At 38.5% G+C, this 22,732-nt stretch overlaps 1 protein-coding gene across 2 annotated transcripts in view; it reads left to right on the top strand.

The window, feature by feature from the left end:
* The window catches only part of vcanb (versican b), a 42,621-nt gene that overhangs the window by 7,177 nt on the left and 12,712 nt on the right, over positions 1-22,732 (top strand). Inside the window, exons 4-10 of one of the 2 annotated variants that reach the window (XM_066650825.1) lie at positions 864-1,038; positions 1,135-1,262; positions 5,478-5,768; positions 13,939-14,373; positions 17,081-18,295; positions 19,429-19,542; positions 19,636-19,749. In XM_066650825.1, the coding sequence (XP_066506922.1) occupies positions 864-1,038; positions 1,135-1,262; positions 5,478-5,768; positions 13,939-14,373; positions 17,081-18,295; positions 19,429-19,542; positions 19,636-19,749 (2,472 nt within the window). The remainder of the gene's footprint in view (positions 1-863; positions 1,039-1,134; positions 1,263-5,477; positions 5,769-13,938; positions 14,374-17,080; positions 18,296-19,428; positions 19,543-19,635; positions 19,750-22,732) is intronic. The other variant, XM_066650826.1, reaches the window with a different exon arrangement.

The raw sequence follows: 22,732 nt of genomic DNA on the forward strand, positions 1-22,732 counted from the left end.
AAATACAGTTCTCTCTGGTTCGTTTACATTCAAAAGCTCTGCATATTTAATGTGGACCAGTATGTTTGAGAAGAAAAAGGACAGTTGTTTGTACAAGGCTGAGGTTTAACTTGTATAGAAGTTAGATTTATCCACAGAAACTCAATTTGTAACTCAACTTGTTCAGTTTTGTAGCATCTTCCATCTGTGTTTACTTTAATGCAGTTAGTATCCTCCTAAATTTAGAGTGGGTTCCTACATAAATAATCTGAAACAGCAACAATAAGCCAATAGTACCCACCTATAGACCAGGAATAAACAATAGCCTCATCCCTTTTTATAATTTTTAATGTTTGGGGGGCAATTTGTTTATTTACTCATGTACTGAGACCGGTCTTCATAAACACATTAGACCAGAGTGGAGATCTAGCAAACGGTCAGTAAACATCTTCCGAATTTTTATCTATTTATTTATTTTTTTAAATTAGTACAATCGTGAATGTCACCTTTAATTCCACAATTAGCAACAAATGCTACAAATAGCAACTTTCTGTTAAACATAAGGTTTTCTGTTCATGGCTATGAGCAAATTGATTGTTCTTATAAGTATGAGCTAATGAATGTGGAAAACCTGAACACAGTTAATTTTTCAGCTATATGGCAATAACGTTTTCCAGAGACCAGAAAAACTGCTCACATTCAGAAGATACACATTTGATTATTAATTTAAATGAAGCACTGCTACACTCCTATGTCACAACCTCCTTTTTTCTTAGTAGTAAGACATACTGCTAGGTACTTACTTTCAATGAGTCTAAGTTGTTTATTAAAGTCTTATGTTTAAAAACTGAAAAAAGCTGAATCTGTTCTTTTTATTCCTCTAGGTGTTGTATTTCATTATCGGGCCAGCACTGGAAGATACAACTTGAATTTTGAAAGAGCCACACAAGCTTGCAAAGATGCTGGGGCAACTATTGCCACAGTTGAACAGCTAATTGCTGCCTATGAAGATGGCTTTGACCAATGCGATGCTGGATGGCTGGCTGACCAAACAGTCAGGTATGTCTTTTGAAAGATTAAGTTATTTTTTCATTATTTACAATTATCAAATGTGTTATATGTGATTTTAAGCACACTAGCACTTTTTATTAACAGATACCCAATAACAAGGCCCAGGGAGGGTTGTCATGGGGATAAAATGGGGAGACCAGGCATTCGAACATATGGACTCAGAGATCCCACAGAAACTTATGATGTGTACTGCTATGTGGACAAACTTGACGGTAAGCTATATCCTGGGAACAGATTGCATAAATGACATATCACATCTGCGATATCAGTTGTGGAATAAATTTTGGGGTCCTGAAGTTTAATTTAAAACATGGATACATTTACCTAGTTGTTTTTGCTGTTTTGCCAAAATTAATTAAATTAATTGCTGATCTTAGTATAACATTTTACTGGTTAAAACTGCAGCTGATGAAGCTCCCATAATCTAATATTTGGGATAAAGTGTTCACCTGGCACTAACAGGGTTGGGTGGACAAGACTCAGGTGCCAAGTACTTCAGTTAACTTCCTATACCCAGAAGCAGAATAGTGTTGTGTAGTTTAATAATATAACATTATATACACCGATATACAACAAAAGGTTGTTTGCAGGTGACGTCACACCACTGTGTGAACTGCAGATGAAGAGCAGGAAGTGATTTTCCATACAGGGAGCTCTATATATGAGATGCTTTAATAAAGCCTGTGGTTTGTGTCATTTACAGTCACTCAAAATCATGTTTGATAAGTCAGCTAATAAATCACAAGGACCTTGTATCTTTCACAAAAATTGGTGTTCATGAGGGAGAAAAATACCAGAATTTGACTAAAAACGCCACTAAAGCATCTTGTGAGTCACTGCCCGCCCTCAGGACAAGACTGAAGGCAGCTTCCTATTCAGAAGCCACTTTTTGAATTTTGTGTTGTTTCTTAAAGATGTTTTAAACCTATCCAGCCAACAGAACTGTGTAAAACACAATAGTAGACTGATCAAGATGCATGTGCATTTTGGTGATTGAGGGGAGTGTCTTTAGAACAAGGGCTGATTCGGGATGTTTTTTTTTTCTGTATTTTTTCAACAAACTGTCTTATCTCTTACTCCAGCTTCAAATAATCACAATTTAAATAGTTTGAAACTTTATCAACAGGATATACACTGTGTTTAATTCAAAAACATTATTTTGGCCTATTCTGATTTTGACGTCATGCAGTTACCCATAATACGGCATACATTGTTTACATGAGTCATTTAGCCACAGTGAAGTAAGGTGGAAAGTGGCTCTGAGGTGAAGGAATTTGCTCCAAAAAGTGGCTTGTGGAGGTGGTTTGGTTATAAAATGATGTACATTAAGCCATGGTATAATGTTAGAAATGAAAGAAGTCTTTAATATTATTAATATATATTAAATATATTTATTCATTCTCTGTAACTTCTTATCCAATTCAGGGTCACGGTGGGTCCAGAGCCTACCTGGAATCATTGGGCGCAAGGCGAGATTACACCTTGGAGGGGGCGCCAGTCCTTCACAGGGCAACACAGACACACACACACATTCACTCACACCTACGGACACTTTTGAGTCGCCAATCCACCTACCAATGTGTGTTTTTGGACTGTGGGAGGAAACCGGAGCACCCGGAGGAAACCCACGCAGACACGGGGAGAACACACCAAACTCCTCACAGACAGTCACTCGGAGCGGGAATCGAACCCACAACCTCCAGGTCCCTGGAGCTGTGTGACTGCGACACTACCTGCTGCGCCAAACAAATATGCTCATATTAAGTATATTTAATTAAATTAAATTAATTCATATTTATATAACATGTATTTTGTTGCAATAGTCAGTCTGTGTTTGAAATGAATACAAGTATTTTTCAGTGTTTTGTCTTATCATCAAGGATATTGTTATCGCCAGAATACCCTGAAATATCATGATATTATTTTAAGGCCATATCACCCACCCCTAATGTATGCACATAATGAGAGACAGTGTATTCATGCAGCCAATTTTGAAACATGGTAATGTTAAAACAACTCTCAAGAGGTAGAGCATTGTAGTCAAACATGGTACAATGGAACCTCTACCTACGAACTTGATCCGTTCCATGACCCGGTTCGTAAGTAGAAATGTTCGTTTCTCGAGTCAATTTTCCCCATTTAAAATAATGGAAAAGCAATTAATGTGTTCCAGCCCACCCAGAAAGTCACCCTTTTTGCACTGCTACATGTTTACAAAACTCTTAAATTAGTAAAAATAAATACATGTAGCATTACTAAAAATAAAAAGGAAATACAGTGGTAACAGTAATAAAAAAGAAATTAAAAAGATTTTAAGTGGTTACACATCGCTATCTTGAAGACGTGACGACTGGCTGGAGGAGTAACACAGGCACTGACTGTATGACGGGAGGTGGGGGTGGGTGGAATAACAGAGAGTAGGCGGGTGAATGTGGGGAGACGAAGCATAGATACTGCTCAACTTAGCACGAATTTCAATGTCTGCTATTTACACTAATGCTAAATTGCTAAAACTACAATTTGCTAATCTTAAACGCTCACTCAAGTCTGGGCGCACTGGGAGACTCGCCTATTGGGGTCAGTGGCCATTTCCAGCCACCGGCTCGGCGGAGGCTCGGGTTCATTTCTAGAGTCGTGGTTCGTTGATGGAGGCAAAAAATATTCAGATGCCCGGTTTGTATCTTGGAGAGTTCGTTAGCATAGGCATTCGTTAGTAGAGGTTCCACTGTATTGTTAATGCTATTGTTTGGGGATGTTTTGCTTTTATAGGGCCTGGCCACATGCCATAATGGAACCTTTCCTAAGATGTATTCAACAAAGCATATTCATTATAAGTTCTGTTATAATTATTTTCTTTACAATAATAACATTGCTTGAATCAAACACATAAATTAATTTATGGGATATAAATTTGGCTGTTTAGCTGAAAATCTTGGAAGACAGCATCCGTTGTGCAATTAGATTATGCCTAAAGGCAAAAATCCACTGAAAAAAAGAAACAATGGTGACTAATCAAGACAGTTCTGTGGATGTGGAGGATGTTCATTCAGAACATTGTCATGTTTTTTGTTTGTTTGTTTGTTTGTTTGTTTGTTTGTTTTGGTGGACCAAAAATCTAACTTAGAGAGCAGATGCTCTAAATGATGTATGTTGTAAATATCTATTTCTGCAAACGCAACTCCTGATTTCTCACAATTTTTTGCATTTTTTTATACTGTACTATTAAATGCAGACAGGCAATTGCGATGTAGCACCAGTTAAACTCCAGCAGCACAGTGTGCACACAGTCTGCCACTGCCCAGCATGCACATAGTCAATCTTCACATTCTCTGAATAAAAAATTTTACTTCTAAACAGGACAAATAAGGACATTCCTTTCTCTGCTGCACTATGCTTTTCTGAGACCTGGCATTCACCCTGCATTCATTTCAAACAGCGCTTTCCAACTACCCAGCTTCCATTTCTTCCAAATGGACCATGCCGCAGAGCTGTCTGGGAAGTCAAACATTTTTTTTTTACCAGCCAAAGCTGGTATCCTGATGCCACAGTGTTAGCGATGCATCTAAAGCCTTGAATCACTTTTCATAAACTAAACCATTCTACTCTCAACAGGAATGTTTTTCCTTTGTTGTTAAGCATTTGGGCAAAAGGCTCAGTAAGAACAAGCTATCAACCACACAAACTAATTTTTCATAATTTTAGGGGACATAACTGTAGTTAATCTCGGTCACAAACTGCCCAAATACTGAAAGCATGTTTCCTGCCCCACCAGGGACAGTAACACATTAAAACACTGCAAAAGAATGTATATATCACTGTTCCCCAAGCAGTCGTGGGCCTTTCTGTTCATTGCTTAGCTCTTCTTTTGCCCACCTTTAGCCAGAATCTAAAGTGTACTTTTGGAAAAAAGTTGACAATTGGGGCAAAGAACAAACAGCAGAACAATCTGGAATACACTGGTTGGAGTGTGTTTTAGCGTGCTGCAGATAACTTTGACAACACTTTGATAACAGATGAATACACTGGCACAGTTAAGTTTACAGTGTGAGTGTGTGATTTTAGGTCTGATTTAGAAGAAGAATCCCAAATTCATACTATAAAGATTTCCAGTCATAGGAAGCATTTGATTGTACATGCTATTGCTAAAAGTGGCATAACATTTTATAAAATATAAGGGTATTTTTTCATTTCCAAATCTATTCCCCTCAGTAAACCCAATCAGTGTTTCGTGATGTTCTCTCTCTCAGTTACATTGTGTTTGAGAAGCAGACACCATGCAGTATGGTAGGAAAACAAGAGGGGCCAAATAATTTTTCATCGCTATGTAGTTGCGCCTTATAAAGTGGACATCTCAAGGCAGAGAGTTCTGCTAGAGCACAACCTTGAGTAAGCAATTTATTGTTTGTGTGTATGTATGTGTTCTTCAGGTGAGGTGTTTTATCCTGCCAACACGAGGTTAACTCTAGAAATGGCTTTTGAGGAGTGTAAGAAACTTGGAGCAGTTCTGGCCTCTCCGGGTCAGCTACATGCAGCTTGGCGGGAGGGTTTAGATCGCTGTGACTTTGGCTGGCTGTCAGACGGCAGCGCACGCTATCCCATCGCAGTGCCCAGGATGCAGTGTGGAAAAGGCTTGCTGGGGGTCCGGACTATGTACCGTTTCATCAACCAGACTGAGTATCCATTACCCACTGAGGAACTTGGAGCCTTCTGTTTTAAAGGTACGACTTCATCAATGTTTAATCTTCATCAACTAGAAATTCATGTAATTTAAAATAATATAATAGCTATAATATTAAAGTGCACATGTGCCTAAATTAAGTGTAATTGCACAGCAACTCATAGAAAAACTAATTTATAACAGCCAAACAGATCACATCTGTAGACATAAACTTGTCACAGAAAGCTATACGGAGTTAAACCACAAAAAAAGCTTAATTTGAATATAAAAACTTCCTAAAATAAATAAATAAATAAATGGAACAGAAAGTGTGTGCTGTATAAGCCCAGCAGACCTCTACCATGGTGTATATGGTTTGAATACATAGATATATTAATAAATACCTTTGAATTAAAGCTGGAATTCTGCACCTCAACTTCATATGTTTGATATCAGAGCCTTTGCATTAGCTTCCAGTGCCAAATGTCTGTAAACTGCACTGTCTAAAAGTTGTGTAAGACCTTCTGAAGATTTTTAATATAATACTGTACGAATAATTAGGTGATTTTTTTTTTCTTTTTTCACACTGTTTTACAAAATGGGAGTATCACACTGTAACAGCTGTGACTCTGAGCTTATTTTGCTGACTTTTTTGTGAACTCTTATTCTCTATACAGGGTGGAAACAAGATCAGATAGTCTCTTTGGGGAACTGTTAAATTTCAGCATACTTCTCCCTTCCCCCTGCTCAGACTCTACAGTGTAGCTCTATCTCAGTTTAAAAAAGGTTTGAAGAAATTAAAGTTGTCAAATCAAGTCACACAAACACCACTGATATTTTGCCTGTCAATCATTTGCTAACAGAAATAGGAATATCCCAAATCAGTGGAAAACATTTTTTACTCATTAATAATAATAATTATTATTATTATTTAAAAGCCTATTTCCAGGAAAGTTGGGCTACTCTCTAAACATGCGAATTACAAGCTGTAACTTGTGTAATCACTTGAACTTTTCACTGATAAAGCTACAAAGAAACCACTTTAAGTGTTTTCATTGACAAACCTAATTGTATTCTGTAAATATAACAAAAACAGAAATATGTGATGCCTGTAGCACACTCAAAAAAGGCAAAAGAAGAATAGAAAGGTTATAGAAGTAACACTTCTGGAAGGTTCCACAATTAGGAGTTTAACTGGTAACAGGTGAGGGCTTTTGGACTGACTATAAAAGTAGCATCTGTCAGAGGATTAGTCTTTACAAGCAAAGATAGGTCGTGATTCACCACTGTGTCAAACTGCAAACCAGAGCATCATCAGTCCATTCAAAGACAATGTTTCTCAGCGCAAGATTGTAAAACGTATAATCTACAGTTCATAATATCATTAAAAATTTGTGTTTTTTGATTATTGGGTATTCAGTGCCTAATATCTATGATTTACATGCTTTATATATATGAATTACAGCTTACATAAAGTAAATTGACATTTATGGCATTTAGCAAACACTCTTATCCAGAGTGGCTAACAAAATGCCTTTGTGTTCAGTCAGAGATTTTATTCTAGCTAGTACACATAGGTTAGTGCCTAAATACTCTAGAGCTCAGGTGCTGCTAGAATCAGGGCCTAGATAAAACTAAACAGCATAAATTCAATACCTAGTCAGGCTTTATACATATGTGTTCACACTTAAAAAGAAGATAATGTGTTAAGTACATTATAAGTGCAAATACAATGCATTTCATCAAGTACTTGTGCACAGATAAGGGTTTAAAAAAAAAGTTTGAAAACATTTTATTATTTGTAATGTATAACTCTAATTCAAGGGCGGCATTGTGATGCAGCAGTTAGTGTCACTTTCACACAGTTCAAGGGACCTGGAGGTTGTGAGTTCAAGTCCCGCTCCGGGTGACTGTCTATGAGGAGTTTGGTGTGTTCTTTCCCTTGTCCGCGTACGTTTCCTCCCGGTGCTCCGGTTTCCTCCCACAGTCCAAAAACACATGTTGGTAGGTGGATTGGTGACTCAAAAGTGTCCATTGGTGTGATTATGTGTGTGTGTGTGCATGTGTCTCCCTGTGAAGGACTGGTGCCCCCTCTAGTGTGTGATCCCGTCTTGCGCCCAGTGATTCTGGGTAGGCTCCGGACCCACCGGGACCCTGAACTGGATGAGAGGTTACAGACAATGAATGAATAATTACTGTTATTTGTAAAATTTTATATTCTCAATAAGCAATACTATTTATATAATATATAATTACAACAAAAACATAAAAACAGTAAAATAGAGAAAAGGAAAAAGATATGTTTCTAAAATGTAGTAGATATGTTGTTAACTAGTGTGAAGAACTTAACTTTGTTTCCAGATATTTTTCATGATCGTATGGATTTGTTAAATCAGCCACAAATTATATAACATTAAAGTATTAGCTGGTAAAACTAACACATTGTGATGGAGCTGGTGAGAATTCTCTTGATGTGGCATCTGTAGAAGCCCGTCATAATTCTGGTGAGGGGTGGCTGATAGCCCACAGCGAGAGATTGTTGATCTGACATCATACCAGGTTTGCCACCTCATAAATTTGATGATACAGGTGTTACTGTGGCTGGCAACACAGTCATGGGTATAAAGGGTGTGAAGTATGGCACACAGCAGGAGGTTTATAGTCAGTGTACTGGAAATGTAGTTTCCTATCTCTACAGACTGAGGTCTGCCTGTCAGGAAATCCAGAACCCAGTTACAAAAGGATTGTGTCCGACCAATAAACATTTCAGTCAGAATGGATGGAATAATTGTGTTGAATGCCAGCTGTATTCTATTAGCAGCACTGACACATAGCTGTCTTTGTGCTCCAGGTGTTCAAGAGCAGTGTGGGAGGTAGTCCCAATGGCATTTTCTGTGGATCTTCACCAGCAAACTGGAGAGGGTCCAAAGTGTCCAGAATTCAGTGGGCGTATCCCATTTCACCTCTTAGCCTTACCCCTCCGTTTTGCCTAGGGGTAAGGTGTCCTTGTTGGGAAAGAGTGGTAAGGCCAAGGGGGAGGGCTATATACCACTTCAAACCCTGAAGGGGCACACTTTTTATCCAGGGCTAAATGCCTTGTGAATCAGCATCAAGATGGCGGCGCAAAAACAGCCACAAAGATTTTACTTTATAACAAGCATAAAGCATTGCTAATAGTTTGGCGATGTCTCTGAATTTCCTGTTCCATTAAATGCTGGAGATCTCCACAATCTATTGCCTGTGGCTGCTGCAGCATTTAAGGTGGAACTGAAAGTGTTGAACAAAAAGAGCCAATTTAGCAGCTTCATATTTAGAATTAAGCTTTATATCACAGAGAATTCAGAGTGGGTGATAATATATAATTTTGGAATGCTTTTGAAGGCTTATGATGCCCATAATTTAATTAAATTATAGCCCAGCAGCATTTCTCTGATATTGCTGCAGACCAGCAGAGCAGTAGAACTGCTGTAGAGCTGCTTTTTTTCCATGTTCTGATAACGTATCAGGCTCTCGAAAGGTCTTTCTATTCCGTAGGGAAGATTTTACCACTACACCCTGTAACTCAGTTCCAAGGGGCAATGTAACAAACAAAAACGAGGAGTAGGGGTAAAAATTTGAAATAGGATTCAGCCAAGAAAAACAACTTTAAAATGACAACACGAATACAAGAGTAAGTGCAACTATTCTGTAGTCATTAACACAGGACACATGGCTTTGCTTTAGGTGAGGCACAAAGGTGGATTACTTAAAATGGGTTAACTATATTTAGAGTCTTCATCACTTCCATCACAGATGGAATTGTTAGAGCAGTCTTATGTGTCTTAAATCACTCAAGAGCCGTCCTCTGCTGATCTGTGTTGAGGACCTCCAAACAAGCATATAATTCATTCAGCAGGACAGGGCAGCCTTGCAGTTTATTACCTCTCTGGACTTGTTCTGATAATCTGGGAGCTGTTTCAGTCTTTGCCACCTGTGCCTGGTGTCTGTGGTGGGGTCATTAGAATCGCCAGAGGCTAATAGGCTAGTCCCTGCAGGGACTGAACCTCAGAGTTTATTCAGGGTTTATGGCTGGGGTAGGTCATGATGTGTGTTGTGGGCAGTATACTTGTAACACTTTTAATGTGCTTGTCATATCTGTAGCATACTCTTTTACATACTTAACAATGCTATTGAATGGATGCTGTTTTACCTCCCAACTTGTGGTGGTAGCAAATTGTACAACATGTAATCTGCTTCTTCAGTATAGGGTTTAACAACCTCAATTACTTGAGGAGGCTTGCGGAGTGGGGGTCTTTGTTTAGGAATGGTGAGTAGGAGGTTAGAGGAATAAGATAGTGGGGTTGTGGTGCTGCCTTGTGAATAGCCCTAACAGGGAGTGTGGTTCTCCCTTGTGGGAATTTTCACAAATTGGTGAAATTTGTCTAAAACCTTCCTTAAAATGCAACAGTTAAAATAGCCTGCTGCAATAAACAATGCATACAGATGCATTGTTTCTTGCTCACTAATGGTGTTGTGAAGTTGTAAAAGTGCTTCTTATACGTTTTCTTGTGGTGGGATATATAGTGTCCAGGATGAATACAGATGAATACAGAGTAAATAATGGCGCAGTTCCACTCAATTCGACTCTGCTTTACTCTTTTTTGCTTTTCTTTAGGAAATTTGGTACTTGGTACCTGAAACTGGGTATTTTTAGTAATTGCTTGCTGATGGTTCCAAGCGAGACGAACAGGGAATAAACATGCCATGAAAACCTTGTAAAGTGCCGACTTGTCAGTCATGAGACAATGCAGATATCCAGCACAAACAAATAATTTGTACTCCAGGCTACAGTAGGAATCATTTTATTTTTATTCGACTCACTATGATAGCTTTGAAATTAACACTGTTTGTTTTTTAGAGGTACAAACATTCCTTGCAATAGTGGCTGAGGAAAGAATCCACCAATCAAAACAAAAACAACACATGAATACACCATAAGTAAACAGTGCTTAAAATTATCGCTGCCATTGTTGTAGTTTGCAACTGCATATTTTGATGTCACTGGCTAAATTTTAGGAAGGGGGTGGGTCGTTGTAGTGGAAAACCAGCCTGTACCAGGGACCAAACCTAGAGTAGCTTCAAGTTGAGGAGGTACCATAAAGTGGATAAGCGGTTACAGATAATGAATTAATGAATGAAAATCTTTGACCAGCTTACCTGCAAAAACTTATTGTATATAGATACTAGCAGTATGTTCACTTAGATTTCAGAATTAAATTTTTATTTGATCATCAAAGGAATTCTAGGTAGTATTTTTGCATTGACATTTCAGCTTCAGAAGCATTGTGACACTTCACCAACTTCTTCAGCCTCTGTATTTCCTATTCTGGGCTCAGCACTGTAGACATTGTACAGTGTAACCTTTGATTTCAGGACAGTGCTGTAGAAGTGAATTTCACTTTGCAACTGTAGGGGGAGCCCCAGAGCAAAAATGCAAAATCTTACTTAGTGTTCCTTGAATGTAGTGAGCTTTTCACTACTAGGTGCGTTTTTGATAACTTTTAAAAGCAACATTTTCCCATGTCCCCCTCAAAACGCCCATCAGCCACAGTGTACCATAAAATAAACAACACCACGATGAGTTTGCTTACACAGACCTAGAACAATATACACAGGGGCTGGGGGTGTGTGGTGTACTCCTGGACTGTTGCTGCAATATAGTTTTACTAAGGGGAAAATGTTCCTCATGTTTTACATCATAGATAGTTGCTGAGAAAGCAGGACATGTCCCTAATGCCTAACAGCTGGCAAGAGGGAGAGAAAGGGAGAGCAGTGGTTCTTAACATGAAGCATGTGCAAGATTGCAGAAAAAAAGTTAAAGACAGAGAGTGAGAGAAAATACTAAGAATTTGAGACTAACAAAGTTAGATGAATGACAAAATGACAATGACAGAAACAGAATTATCCACAGATCCACATAGTTTTGCTTAGCTTCTGCAGCTACTCCATAATTGTAATGCTGCATTTGATTTATGTATATGGACATATGCTACATTATAATGTTCCTTTTAATTTATGTATGTATAAAAAATGAAACACTTCTGTTTTTGATTTAGTTTTTATTTAAATTTTTATTTCTATTTTATTTAAAAACATTTGTGATTTTAAAATTGTGATACAGAACAGGGGTATTTTTATAAAGTATATATAGGACTGGGGCGCCAGTCCTTCACAGGGCAACACAGACGCACACACACATTCACACCTACAGACACTTTTGAGTCACCAATCCACCTACCAACGCATGTTTTTGGACTGTGGGAAACCGGAGCACCCGGAGGAAACCCACACGGACACGGGGAGAACATACCAACTCCTCACAGACAGTCACCCGGAGCAGAATCGAACCCACAACCTCCAGGTCCATAGAGTTGTGTGACACTACCTGCAGCGCCACCGTGCCGCCCCATATATATATAAGTATACAGTGGAATGAAGGAACATCCCCTCAGTATGGAGCAATATAATAATCTAAGCATGAAAGACATATAACAGCAAATACACTCAAATACACTAAGAAACAGAAGGACCACTCCAACAGATGCAAACAATCTAGCACTATACACAATACTGAAATAAGCGTGAGGCTGTGCAAAAGATGCTTATGATTATGATAATCTCATAATATAGATTTATGCAAAAATAGATGAAGCTCATTTGGAAGCTCATTATTGACTGAAAAATCATATGCACATACTGAATTTGATTCCAGCAACATATTAAAAAAAATTGTGGAACTCACAACTAATTAAGTTAAATGGCAAAGAGCCAGCAATATGGTTGGGTATAACAAGTATAACCAAGAGAGGCTGGGTCTTTCAGTCTTTCATTGCAGAGTTCAAGAATAATGTTTCTCAATAGAAATCAGCAAAGAACTTCAGATTTCTTTATCTCAGATTTCATTATCTATTCCCACTGTGAAGCATGGGGGTGGCAGCATCATGTTGTGGGTGTGTTTTACCCTAATAAATCAAATTAAAAATATTATATTTCTTTTTTTTTGCCTAGGTGTATGTAAAGTTTTGGCCTAAACTTTTTACAATCCTTTGAATATTAATTTTGTTTTGTTATGGGAATATTTTAGTGGGTTCTCAGTGTTTTAGCTCACTGATAAAGTAGGAGTCCATCTGTGTCTTTGAACTGCCCGTGAATGCAAGCCACTGTCCAGCAGGATGACTGTTGGATTACATGCGACTTCACCCATTATGAAGGGAATGAATGCTGTGGTGTTATACATCAGTTATTTACCCCTTTCTAATTGTAGAGACAGTCTTGTTCTTCAGCGCTTATTGAAGTATTTTTGTCAACAGTAATTTGCTGGTTTCCATTTACATGCTGAATACCCGTTTTATCTTTCTGCATCCTGGTGGTAGTTGCAATGAAAGTGGCTATGCCACAGGATTTAGAGTACAAAGGTAACACATTTACATGAACACCCTGGTCATTAAACATCAAAACCTTTTATAATTTTGTGTTGCTAATTCAGTTTTTGTTGTAAAATATTTCTTGTTGCTACGTTGCTTGTAATTATTGGAGCAGGGATGGAGAAATCTCAGTAGTATGCTAACAGCAGTGCTAAGTTATATTATGCCTGACTATATTTGTGTAGTCATGAAGTTAGTGATCTGACACAAACTTGGCATCACTAATGCTTGGGGTGAGAGTTTTACAGATCAAACATTTGAGATTTAAAGGCATCTAAACAATCTGAATATGACTATTATATTCTCACTGGTGTTTATTTCAATTTTGGATATTGTAAATCCAGTCAACAGGTAATAACTTTTAGTTTTCAAAGTATATGGTATATATAGAAAGTAAAACAGCACACAATTTATGGTGTGTGCCCCATCCATATTTTGAAAATATATAGTTCATTATCAAGAGACATTCTAAAAATATATATGTTCTTAGAAGAAAGAGGTTCAAATAAATGCTTAGACTGCCGTTCTCATGTTGGCACTACAAAGTTTTCTGTTACTAAAATGCTCTGATACCAATGCCATATTGTACTTTTAAATGATTCATCCAGTGATTTATCCAGTGTTTATTTTGGGCAAAGTTAAGCTATTATACTCAGTTGTTTTAACCTCTTAAGCCAATTCTGTGTAGGTTTTCTCAGAAGGTCTGCACTGAATGTGACCTGTTTGTTATGTTATAACTAAAAAATTCTCAACTCAATGTTTCTTCAGGACAAGAGCCAACATCCGGGCCCACAGAGGTGATCCCAACCACTCAACTCTCAGACTATGAAGTGGATGAACGCAGTCAGAACCAAGTGCAGGCGGTGCCTGAACGAGGGGATAGCATTAAAGAAGATGCAGTTGTATCAGACATCACTAAGCAACAAGTGACTGTGACTCCTGAGCTCTCAATCTCTAAACAAGACCCAACCAAGCTAGCAGTTGTGTATAAAGAAACCAAGGACTCAACTGACCATGAAGGCAGATCAGTAACACCTGATCCTCCCATGTATGAAATCCCAGTAAGCAGCCCTAAAGAAGCAGTGTTAACCGCACAAGATATCATTAGGACAACAGAAAAAGAGGATGAGGAGGGAACCGACTCTGAATCTGCCATTCCTATAAATGTAATTTTGGTTGACTTATCGAAAACAAATATATCAGGTATGTTAATTTCTTTTTCATTTCTTTTTATATTTTTTACAAGCAACTTGGCAGCATTTGGCATATTATAGCAACTTCCTAGATACACTTTAGCAGTCTCCTTAAATAACATTTTTTCATCCAAGCAACAGCTTAGCAAGTACCACCTGGAATAATATAGCAACCCAGAGAGCAAGCATATATTGGTCCACTGGCTTAAAAAGTGCCTGTTCACCATCTGGCCGCTCAAATTAGTGTCCTGTGTACAAGATAATCTCCTGAAACTGATTTTAAATTTAGAAAAAAAAAAACTAATATAGGTATTACTAACAACTGTGAGAGATATAACATAATTATGCAAAAAACATTGTGCTGGATTAATATTATTTACTAATGTAACAAAGAATAACAAAAGCAGGTAATGCTCTGTTTAACAACCTGTTGTCCGCCCAGAAAATGTGAAAAACACTGAATGACCTCCAAACTTGCCCTCAGTGGACCAACTGTAGTCCGCTGTCTTCTTGCCATCAAGAAACAGCACAGCAGCACCTTAGCAGACACATGTGATACCATAAACACAGCTTAACAACATTTGGAATACCAAAGTAACCACCTAGCAACACTTTAGCTATTTCCATGGATAACATTTCAACCATCCAGCAACAATCTGGCAACACATTACATAGGAATTACATAAAAACCACATGCCAACAGCTTAGCACCCAACATAAATACTGTAGCAACAGCTAAGCAACACATCTGGAACCACCTGTGGAGCCAAAGACACAGCCTATCAACAACTTTTTTTTGGGATACCAAAGTAACAGTCTAACAACACATTAGCACTTTTTCCATCTCCTAGAATAACATTTGAACAGCCTAGCAACATCATAGTAACCTCCTGGTATGTCATAACAACTACTACATAAGCAACACTTCAGCAACTGTCAGTAATACCATAGCAACAACTATCTGAATACCATAACAACCGCCTAGCAACACCTGAGTGGCCACATATAGTGAACACCAGTGACATGCAAGGCCAGGTGAGGCACTTGACAGACAGAGCCAGGTTTACAAATATAAACCCCAAAGTGATTAAATAACTTGGTTTGGCCATGGTATTTCCCTATTTAATATCACATTCTTAACAAATACATAGAATTTGAGTCACTTTTTATTCCAAGGTTTTTGATGTGATTTGGTGCAGTTTGTGTATGAGATCTATGCCTGATTTTAATTAGTAGAAAGATGTGAGATGGACCTAGAAGAGCCCGTTACATTTTCGAATGGCTCTGAGTCTCATCTGTGCCCCTGACGAACATTTTTGCCAGTACATTTCAAATATTCTTTTCAACAAAAATGAAAATATGCCTTGCATGGGCTTACATTTATTTATAAATTACCTTTATTCATAGCATACTAGCTGATCATATTTTCAGTCTAATAATTTCAGTCTAACAAGATCTGTGCTTCGGCTACAACATTTCTTCCTTGCCCCCATGCCTGCAATGTAGTCTTGTGCATTTTTTGTGCACTTGCACTCTGCTTACTTCACAAAATCTTTTGGAATATGTTACAGGTATTGATTTCATAATGACAGTATGATAAGTTTAAAAATTGTGAAATAAATCTTATGTCTTTTACATATACATCAGTAAAACATAACATTATGACCACCTCCTTTTTATTTTTTACACTAATTTCCATTCTCTCAGCTCCATTGGCCCTACATGAGGACATTTTTCTGCAATTACAAACTGAAGTCCACCTGTTACTGCGCCCTTTTTCAGCCTATTCATCAATGGTCATGAACCCCACAGGACCCCCACAGTACAGATAAAATTTGGGTGGTGGATCATTGTCAGCACTGTGGTGACACTGATATGATGGTTGTATGATAATGTGTGTTGTGCTGTTATGAGTGGATTGGACACAGCAGTGCTGCTGGAGTTTTTAAACACTGTGTTTGTTCATTGCCCACTCTGTTAGACACACCTATCTTGTTGTTCCACCATGTAGTTACTAAGTCAGAGACAGTAGCTGATCTGTTGCTGCACAGTTTGTGTTGGTCATCAGTGACTTCATCACGTCATCAATCACTGCAGCGCTGATAATGGTCCACCATGAAGAACAGGGTGAAAGGAGACAAACACTGTATGCAAAGCCAAAATGGACTTCAATTTGTAATTGTTTAACTACAACTTCAAGTGCTCCTGTATGGTCAGTGAAGTTGGAAGAAAAGTGAGTGAATGTAGAAACGAGGTGGTCATAATATTATGATTGATTATGATATGATTGATATTATGATTGAAAGTAAATTACAGCTTTCAGTTTGTATTTGCTTTTATACACTGTGCCAAATTTACACCAACAGAAGGGATATTTAGGGATGCACTGATATAGAAATAACATCTTAATGACATTATTATGTATAGCCAATGCGGATACATAAAATAGAATATAAAATCTTGAAATTGGGAATAAATCGACCTGAATTACCATTTCAGATACATTTATTACTGGTGGATTACAAATGTAGCAAAATTACTATCAGAAAACGTACAGAGTTTCTATACATGCATAAAAAAGCCATCAACATAAATAGGCAACATTTGCATATAGTATTTCAGTGCAGAATTTATTTTTATAAAGTGCCCATAAGGTATTCTATAAATCCCATGTAATACTGTTTTTTTTTTGTTTGTTTGTTTCTTTGTTTTTTAAGCTGAGCATATAACTGAGATAATTGAAGGAACAATTATGGAAAGCAAAACTGATTTTGTGAGTGAGGAATCTGGTACCATCACACCTGTTCTGACTTACATCAATGGGAAACATGAGTTACATTTAACATCCATTCCTAAGGAGACCCAAGAGGCAAGAGGAGACCAGTTTGAAACAGCAAGCCCTCAAATGATAACCACAGATTTCATGCATATAACATCTACTTTTGATGAAGGTTCTGGTCGACACCCAACAGATGATGCTGAGGTATCTTCCCACCAAGTCTCTGCATATGATGTCAAGGCTACAACAGTTCCTTATAGCCAAGAGAAGGTGGTTAAAGAAGAATCTGAAACTACAGAGTTAGTGAAGACTTTAATAACAGGCGCAATAGAATTTCCCACAAAGACACCATTTACAGAACATATTATCACTACAGGTGGCAGTAGTGTTGATAGAGAAAGGCACGCAAGCACAAAAGATTTTGAAGGATTCACCTCAACTGCAGAAGGCTCAGCACAAGATGAACATAAGTTTGAAGGGCCAAAACCAAGCACGCCTCCTGCTTTTACCTTATCATCCTTTCTATCCACAGTCTCGTCCACAGCTGTTGATTTGACAGCTCTTAGCCAGACTGTTTCAAGTCTAGTTTCCCTCTCAAAGGAGGAAGAGGTGCCTAGAAGTAATGTCTCTCACATTAAAACAGATGTGGATGCTGTTAAAGACACAGAGACCCCTCTATCATTGCCAGAAATGGAGACATCCAAGAGCACTGTTTTTTCCATTACTGAAGATGTGTACTCTGGTGACCACCCCACTCGCATGTTTTCAGGAACACCAACTACCCCTGCAACAACAGTCCCATCATATTTCAGTCAGCAAACTACCCTCACTGAACAGATTCATACAGATACCGCAGTACACAAACAACTTCAGGAAACTGATCGTAAAGAAACTGGGCCCAGATTTGTTACACAAAGTCCAATGAGCGTCATGTTTACGAGTGTATCTGCAACAGATGAAGAGAAGAAGACAGAGGCAAGATCTGATTTCAGTGTAGTTGATCACAAAATCCTCACTTCACCCCTGCCATCCACTGCTGAAATACCCCATGATGAGGACAGTCGTGGTGAAGATAGTCCATCACATGTTGAAGCGCTACCACCACGCAAGGAAGAGTTAAATACAGTAGAGCCGCAAACAGTGGATTTGCCTGGTAGAATATCATCTTTTTTTTCGAATGTTATTAAACACTTTTCAAATAATCATCCATCCATCCATTATCTGTAACCGCTTATCCAATTTAGGGTCGCAGGGGGTCCAGAGCCTACCTGGAATCATTGGGCGCAAGGCGGGAATACACCCTGGAGGGGACGCCAGTCCTTCACAGGGCAACACAGACACACACACATTCACTCACACCTACGGACACTTTCGAGTCGCCAATCCACCTGCAACGTGTGTTTTTGGACTGTGGGAGGAAACCGGAGCACCCGGAGGAAACCCACGCGGACACGGGGAGAACACACCAACTCCTCACAGACAGTCACCTGGAGCGGGAATCAAACCCACAACCTCCAGGCCCCTGGAGCTGTGTGACTGCGACACTACCTGCTGCGCCACCGTGCCGCCCCTTCAAATAATCAGCTGTTTTAAAAATTCTGTGTTTATGAACAATCACTCGATTAGGAACAACTACCTTTTGTCTACATGTATTGTCCATTTTAGGGCGGCACACTGGCACAGCAGGTAGTGTCGCAGTCACACAGCTCCAGGGACCTGGATGTTGTGGGTCCAAGTCCCACTCTGGGTGTCTGTGAGGAGTTTGGTGTGTTCTCCCCATGTCCACGTGGGTTTCCTCCAGGTGCTCCGGTTTCCTACCCAAGGTCCAAAAACACATATGTGTTGGCGACTCAAAAGTGTGTGTTTGTGTGTGTGTGTGTGTGTGTGTGTGTGTGTGTGTGTTGTCGCCCTGTGAAAGACTGGCGTGGGTGTGTTCCTGCCTCAGTGATTACGGGTGGGCTATGGACCCACCGCCACCCTGAACTGGATGAATGGTTACAGACAATGAATGAATGAATATTGTTCATTTTATCAGCTCCACTGACCAATTGGAAGCATTTTGTAGTTCTACAGTTACACATAGTAGTTTGTCTGTTTCTCTGCATACATTGTTAGCCAATGGAGTATAATCAGTGGAGCTGATAAAATGGACAATGTGTGTAGATACAAGGTACGTGTTCCTAATCCAATACTCAATCAGTATAGAATCCTAGCAAACAAGAAGACACATTCAATGTAGTAGTTATTAACAGGATAATGCACAGAATATGATACTTTCTTTTTCAGATCTCCCTGTGTGTGCAGAAAATGTTTGTGAAAATGGAGGAACCTGTTACCTTAACGGTACAAGTAACATCTGTCATTGTATCGCTGGATTCAGTGGGAATCATTGCGAAAATGGTTTGTGCTTTATGCCCTTTTGCATTATTACATATGTGATAAGCACATCCGAATACAATATTTTAAATGGAATTAATTTTTTTCTGTCTCCAGATATTGATGAATGTCAATCCAGTCCGTGTCATAATGGGGCCACCTGTATTGATGGAGCTAATTCTTTCACCTGTCTTTGTCTACCCAGTTACTCAGGAGATCTCTGTGAACAAGGTAAGAAACAGAAAGAGAATCTCTATTTCCATTAGTATGTTACACACATAAGGAATGCCTTGGGCAGAGCAAACATTTATGGCAAAATAATGCACACGTATATTTATAGTATTCAACGAAATTATATATTAAAGGTGACATTCATATTTGTAATGAAAAAACACTTTTTAGAAAATTCAGAAGATACCTCACCATTTGCTAGCTCTCCATTCTGTTTGCATACTGTATAATGTGTTTATGAAGTCCTGGTGTCAGTACACAAGTAAATAAACAGATTGTCTCCATCCAGTATGTTAGGCTTCCTCTCTCTCTGCTTATGGCACAGAAAAGGCATCTGTCTTTCTTTTATACAATGTAAAGAATTCCAAATTATCAAAAGCATGAACAGAAATGCAAATATGCTCTATTCCTGCTTCAGAGGTGTGTAATATTGACTTATTTTTGCTGTTTCGTATTATTAAAGTGGAAATAACACTAAATTCGCCAGAAAGCTAACTGCATTACTGAAAGTGCAAAGATCTATGGTCAAAGATCTGTGTACTCTGGCACTTCATGAAGTGAAGAAAAAGACGATAGTGGCAACAGACTGGGCAAACAGGCAAGCAAAGAATAGGCATAGATTCTACTTGCATATCTTCAATAGTTTGTAAGTGTAATTAAAGACTCTGAAGTAACAAGTGTGGTAAACTTGCTTCTGTCACAAATGTCTGAATTTGTTAAAGGCATTGAATTCCTTATGTGTTTTTTATTTACAAAATACCATCAGATTTGTCAGTGAAAACATTTTTGAAAACATTTTAAAACATTCTTCAGGTAAATAAAGGTTCAAGAGAATCAACAAATCAGATTCTAATTTTATTGAATTTTACAAAAAAATCCCCAAAAGACAAAGTTGTGTGCATCCACTTGCTCTTTTCCAGAAGCAAATTTCTAGGGGTTTTATTATGTTGATATTAGAGAATCTCAGCTTTACTGTCATAAGCCCTATTCGGATGGGATTTGTTTTACATGGGGAGTTTGGCTAATGTAATTTTTTCATAAGACGTTGGTAGTATTCATGGTGGATTTGCACTGGATAAGAAATCTCTGTGAATATAACAGAGATGGGAGTGTACTCGATTCACGCACTGCCGTCACACAGTTTGGATCATGCACAACAGAGGTACTGGAGTTTTTAGTGTCACAACTATTCTGAGAACAGCCTAAAATTAACCAGCCTTCGGTGACCTTATCTTGGTCCTTTGTAACAGTTAATGGGCGAGAAGACAGCCAAATCTTTACTAATCCTTCATACAGTTATAAGAATTAATATGAACAGTTTAATGGTAAGTTAAAGAGTTGGACACGTTCATAATAATACGTATGAAGGATACTGCACGAAACCTACAGCTACCAGTAATGTCTCTTTACTGAGTGATTTTTCAGGTAATTTTTTGGATTTGATCGTGGTGCTTCATTTAGCTGCTGAGCTTTTACTTAAACCATATATTTCATCAGTAAACACCTCATCCAGTTCTCTTTTCTCGTTCTCGAAAAAAACAGTGAAAATCTCCTTTTCCCCAGAATATGGCACAATATCAAATGTATTTGTATATTTGTTTTTACAACTAATGTTGTAACAAAGCAGCTTCATAGAATTCCAGTAAAGATAAAGTTTTAACATGAAAAGTAAAAATGTAAAGAATGTAAAAATCCCCCAGGAGAGCAAGCCAAGGGCGACAGTGACCAGGAAAACTCCCTTCGAGCTGAGGAAGAAATCTTGGGAGTAACCAAGGCTCACAAGGGGGGGGGGGTACCTATACTCCTCTGGTCAATCTACTGTTAATATTAGTTAAGGTCCATGAAAACTTCAGTCTAGGGCGGGCAGCTACAAGGCAATTGGTGGTGGCTGGAGCGTGGGCAGCTGGTCTGATATGTGTAGGAGCAGGACCTCGACAATCAGTCATCCATCAATGTCCAGCCGGACAGGTCGGCGGTTGTTTACTTGGAAAAAGGTAGAGGGATGGAGTTAGTTTGTTCTGTTTGGGTGAATGTAAAGCAGAGAATGTGAACATTTCCAGAGTGTGGCTAATGACTCCAGCAGATCTGACTATGACAGCTTTAACTAAAAGGAGAGAACCAGAAGGACACACAGATGCAGGAGCATCCTGAAACACTGGCATCCCTCCGCTTCACCGTCAACACACCTGAGTGATTGCGTGAAGAGGGGGGACGACAGCACCGGTGTCTCAGTTTACTATAATTCCCTGTGTCCATGTACCCCCTGGATCTGCCGCCTTTGTCTATGTGATCTAAGCAATCGTGGAGGCTCATAATAGGAAATAGTATCTTGAAGGCACTCAGGAGCGAGCCCATGTAGGGCTTTATACGTAAATAACAGAATTTTGTAATCGATATGGAATTTAACAGTCAGCTAATGAAGTGATGACAGAACTGGGCTGATATGGTCATATTTTCTAGTTGTAGTGAAGAACCTGGCTGCAGCATTTTGAACTAGTTGAAGTTTACTTAAATTTGTGCTGGTGCAGTAGTGTGTTACAATAGTCAAGCCTTAAGTAATAAAGGCATGTACTAATGTACTAACGTTCATTTCTAATCTTGGCAATGTTGCAAAGATGTAAAAAAGCTGTCCTAGTGATCCTCCTTGTGTTGATCGAATGATAAATATGGGTCAATTATGACACTAAGATTTTTTGCTGCTGAACCGCGTTTAACTGGAAAGTCTGCAAGATTTAAAATTAAATCTGATAAATTATTTCTGGCCACTTTTGGACCCAGAAGCAGAACCTCTATTTATTACTGTTTAGCAGGAGGACATTACGCAGCATCCAGTCTTTCATGTCTTTTTCTGTTTTCTTTAATGTGTTTGTTATAGTTTATCATGGTTTCTTATAACTGTGCCTAGCGGTAACATATATAATGTAAATAATAATGGTCCTAAAATAGATCCTTTTGGGATTCCCAATATTACTTTAGAATAGTT

This window comes from Hoplias malabaricus, chromosome 18 (genome assembly GCF_029633855.1).
Source record: "Hoplias malabaricus isolate fHopMal1 chromosome 18, fHopMal1.hap1, whole genome shotgun sequence".
In the NCBI taxonomy this organism is placed as follows: Eukaryota; Metazoa; Chordata; class Actinopteri; order Characiformes; family Erythrinidae; genus Hoplias; species Hoplias malabaricus.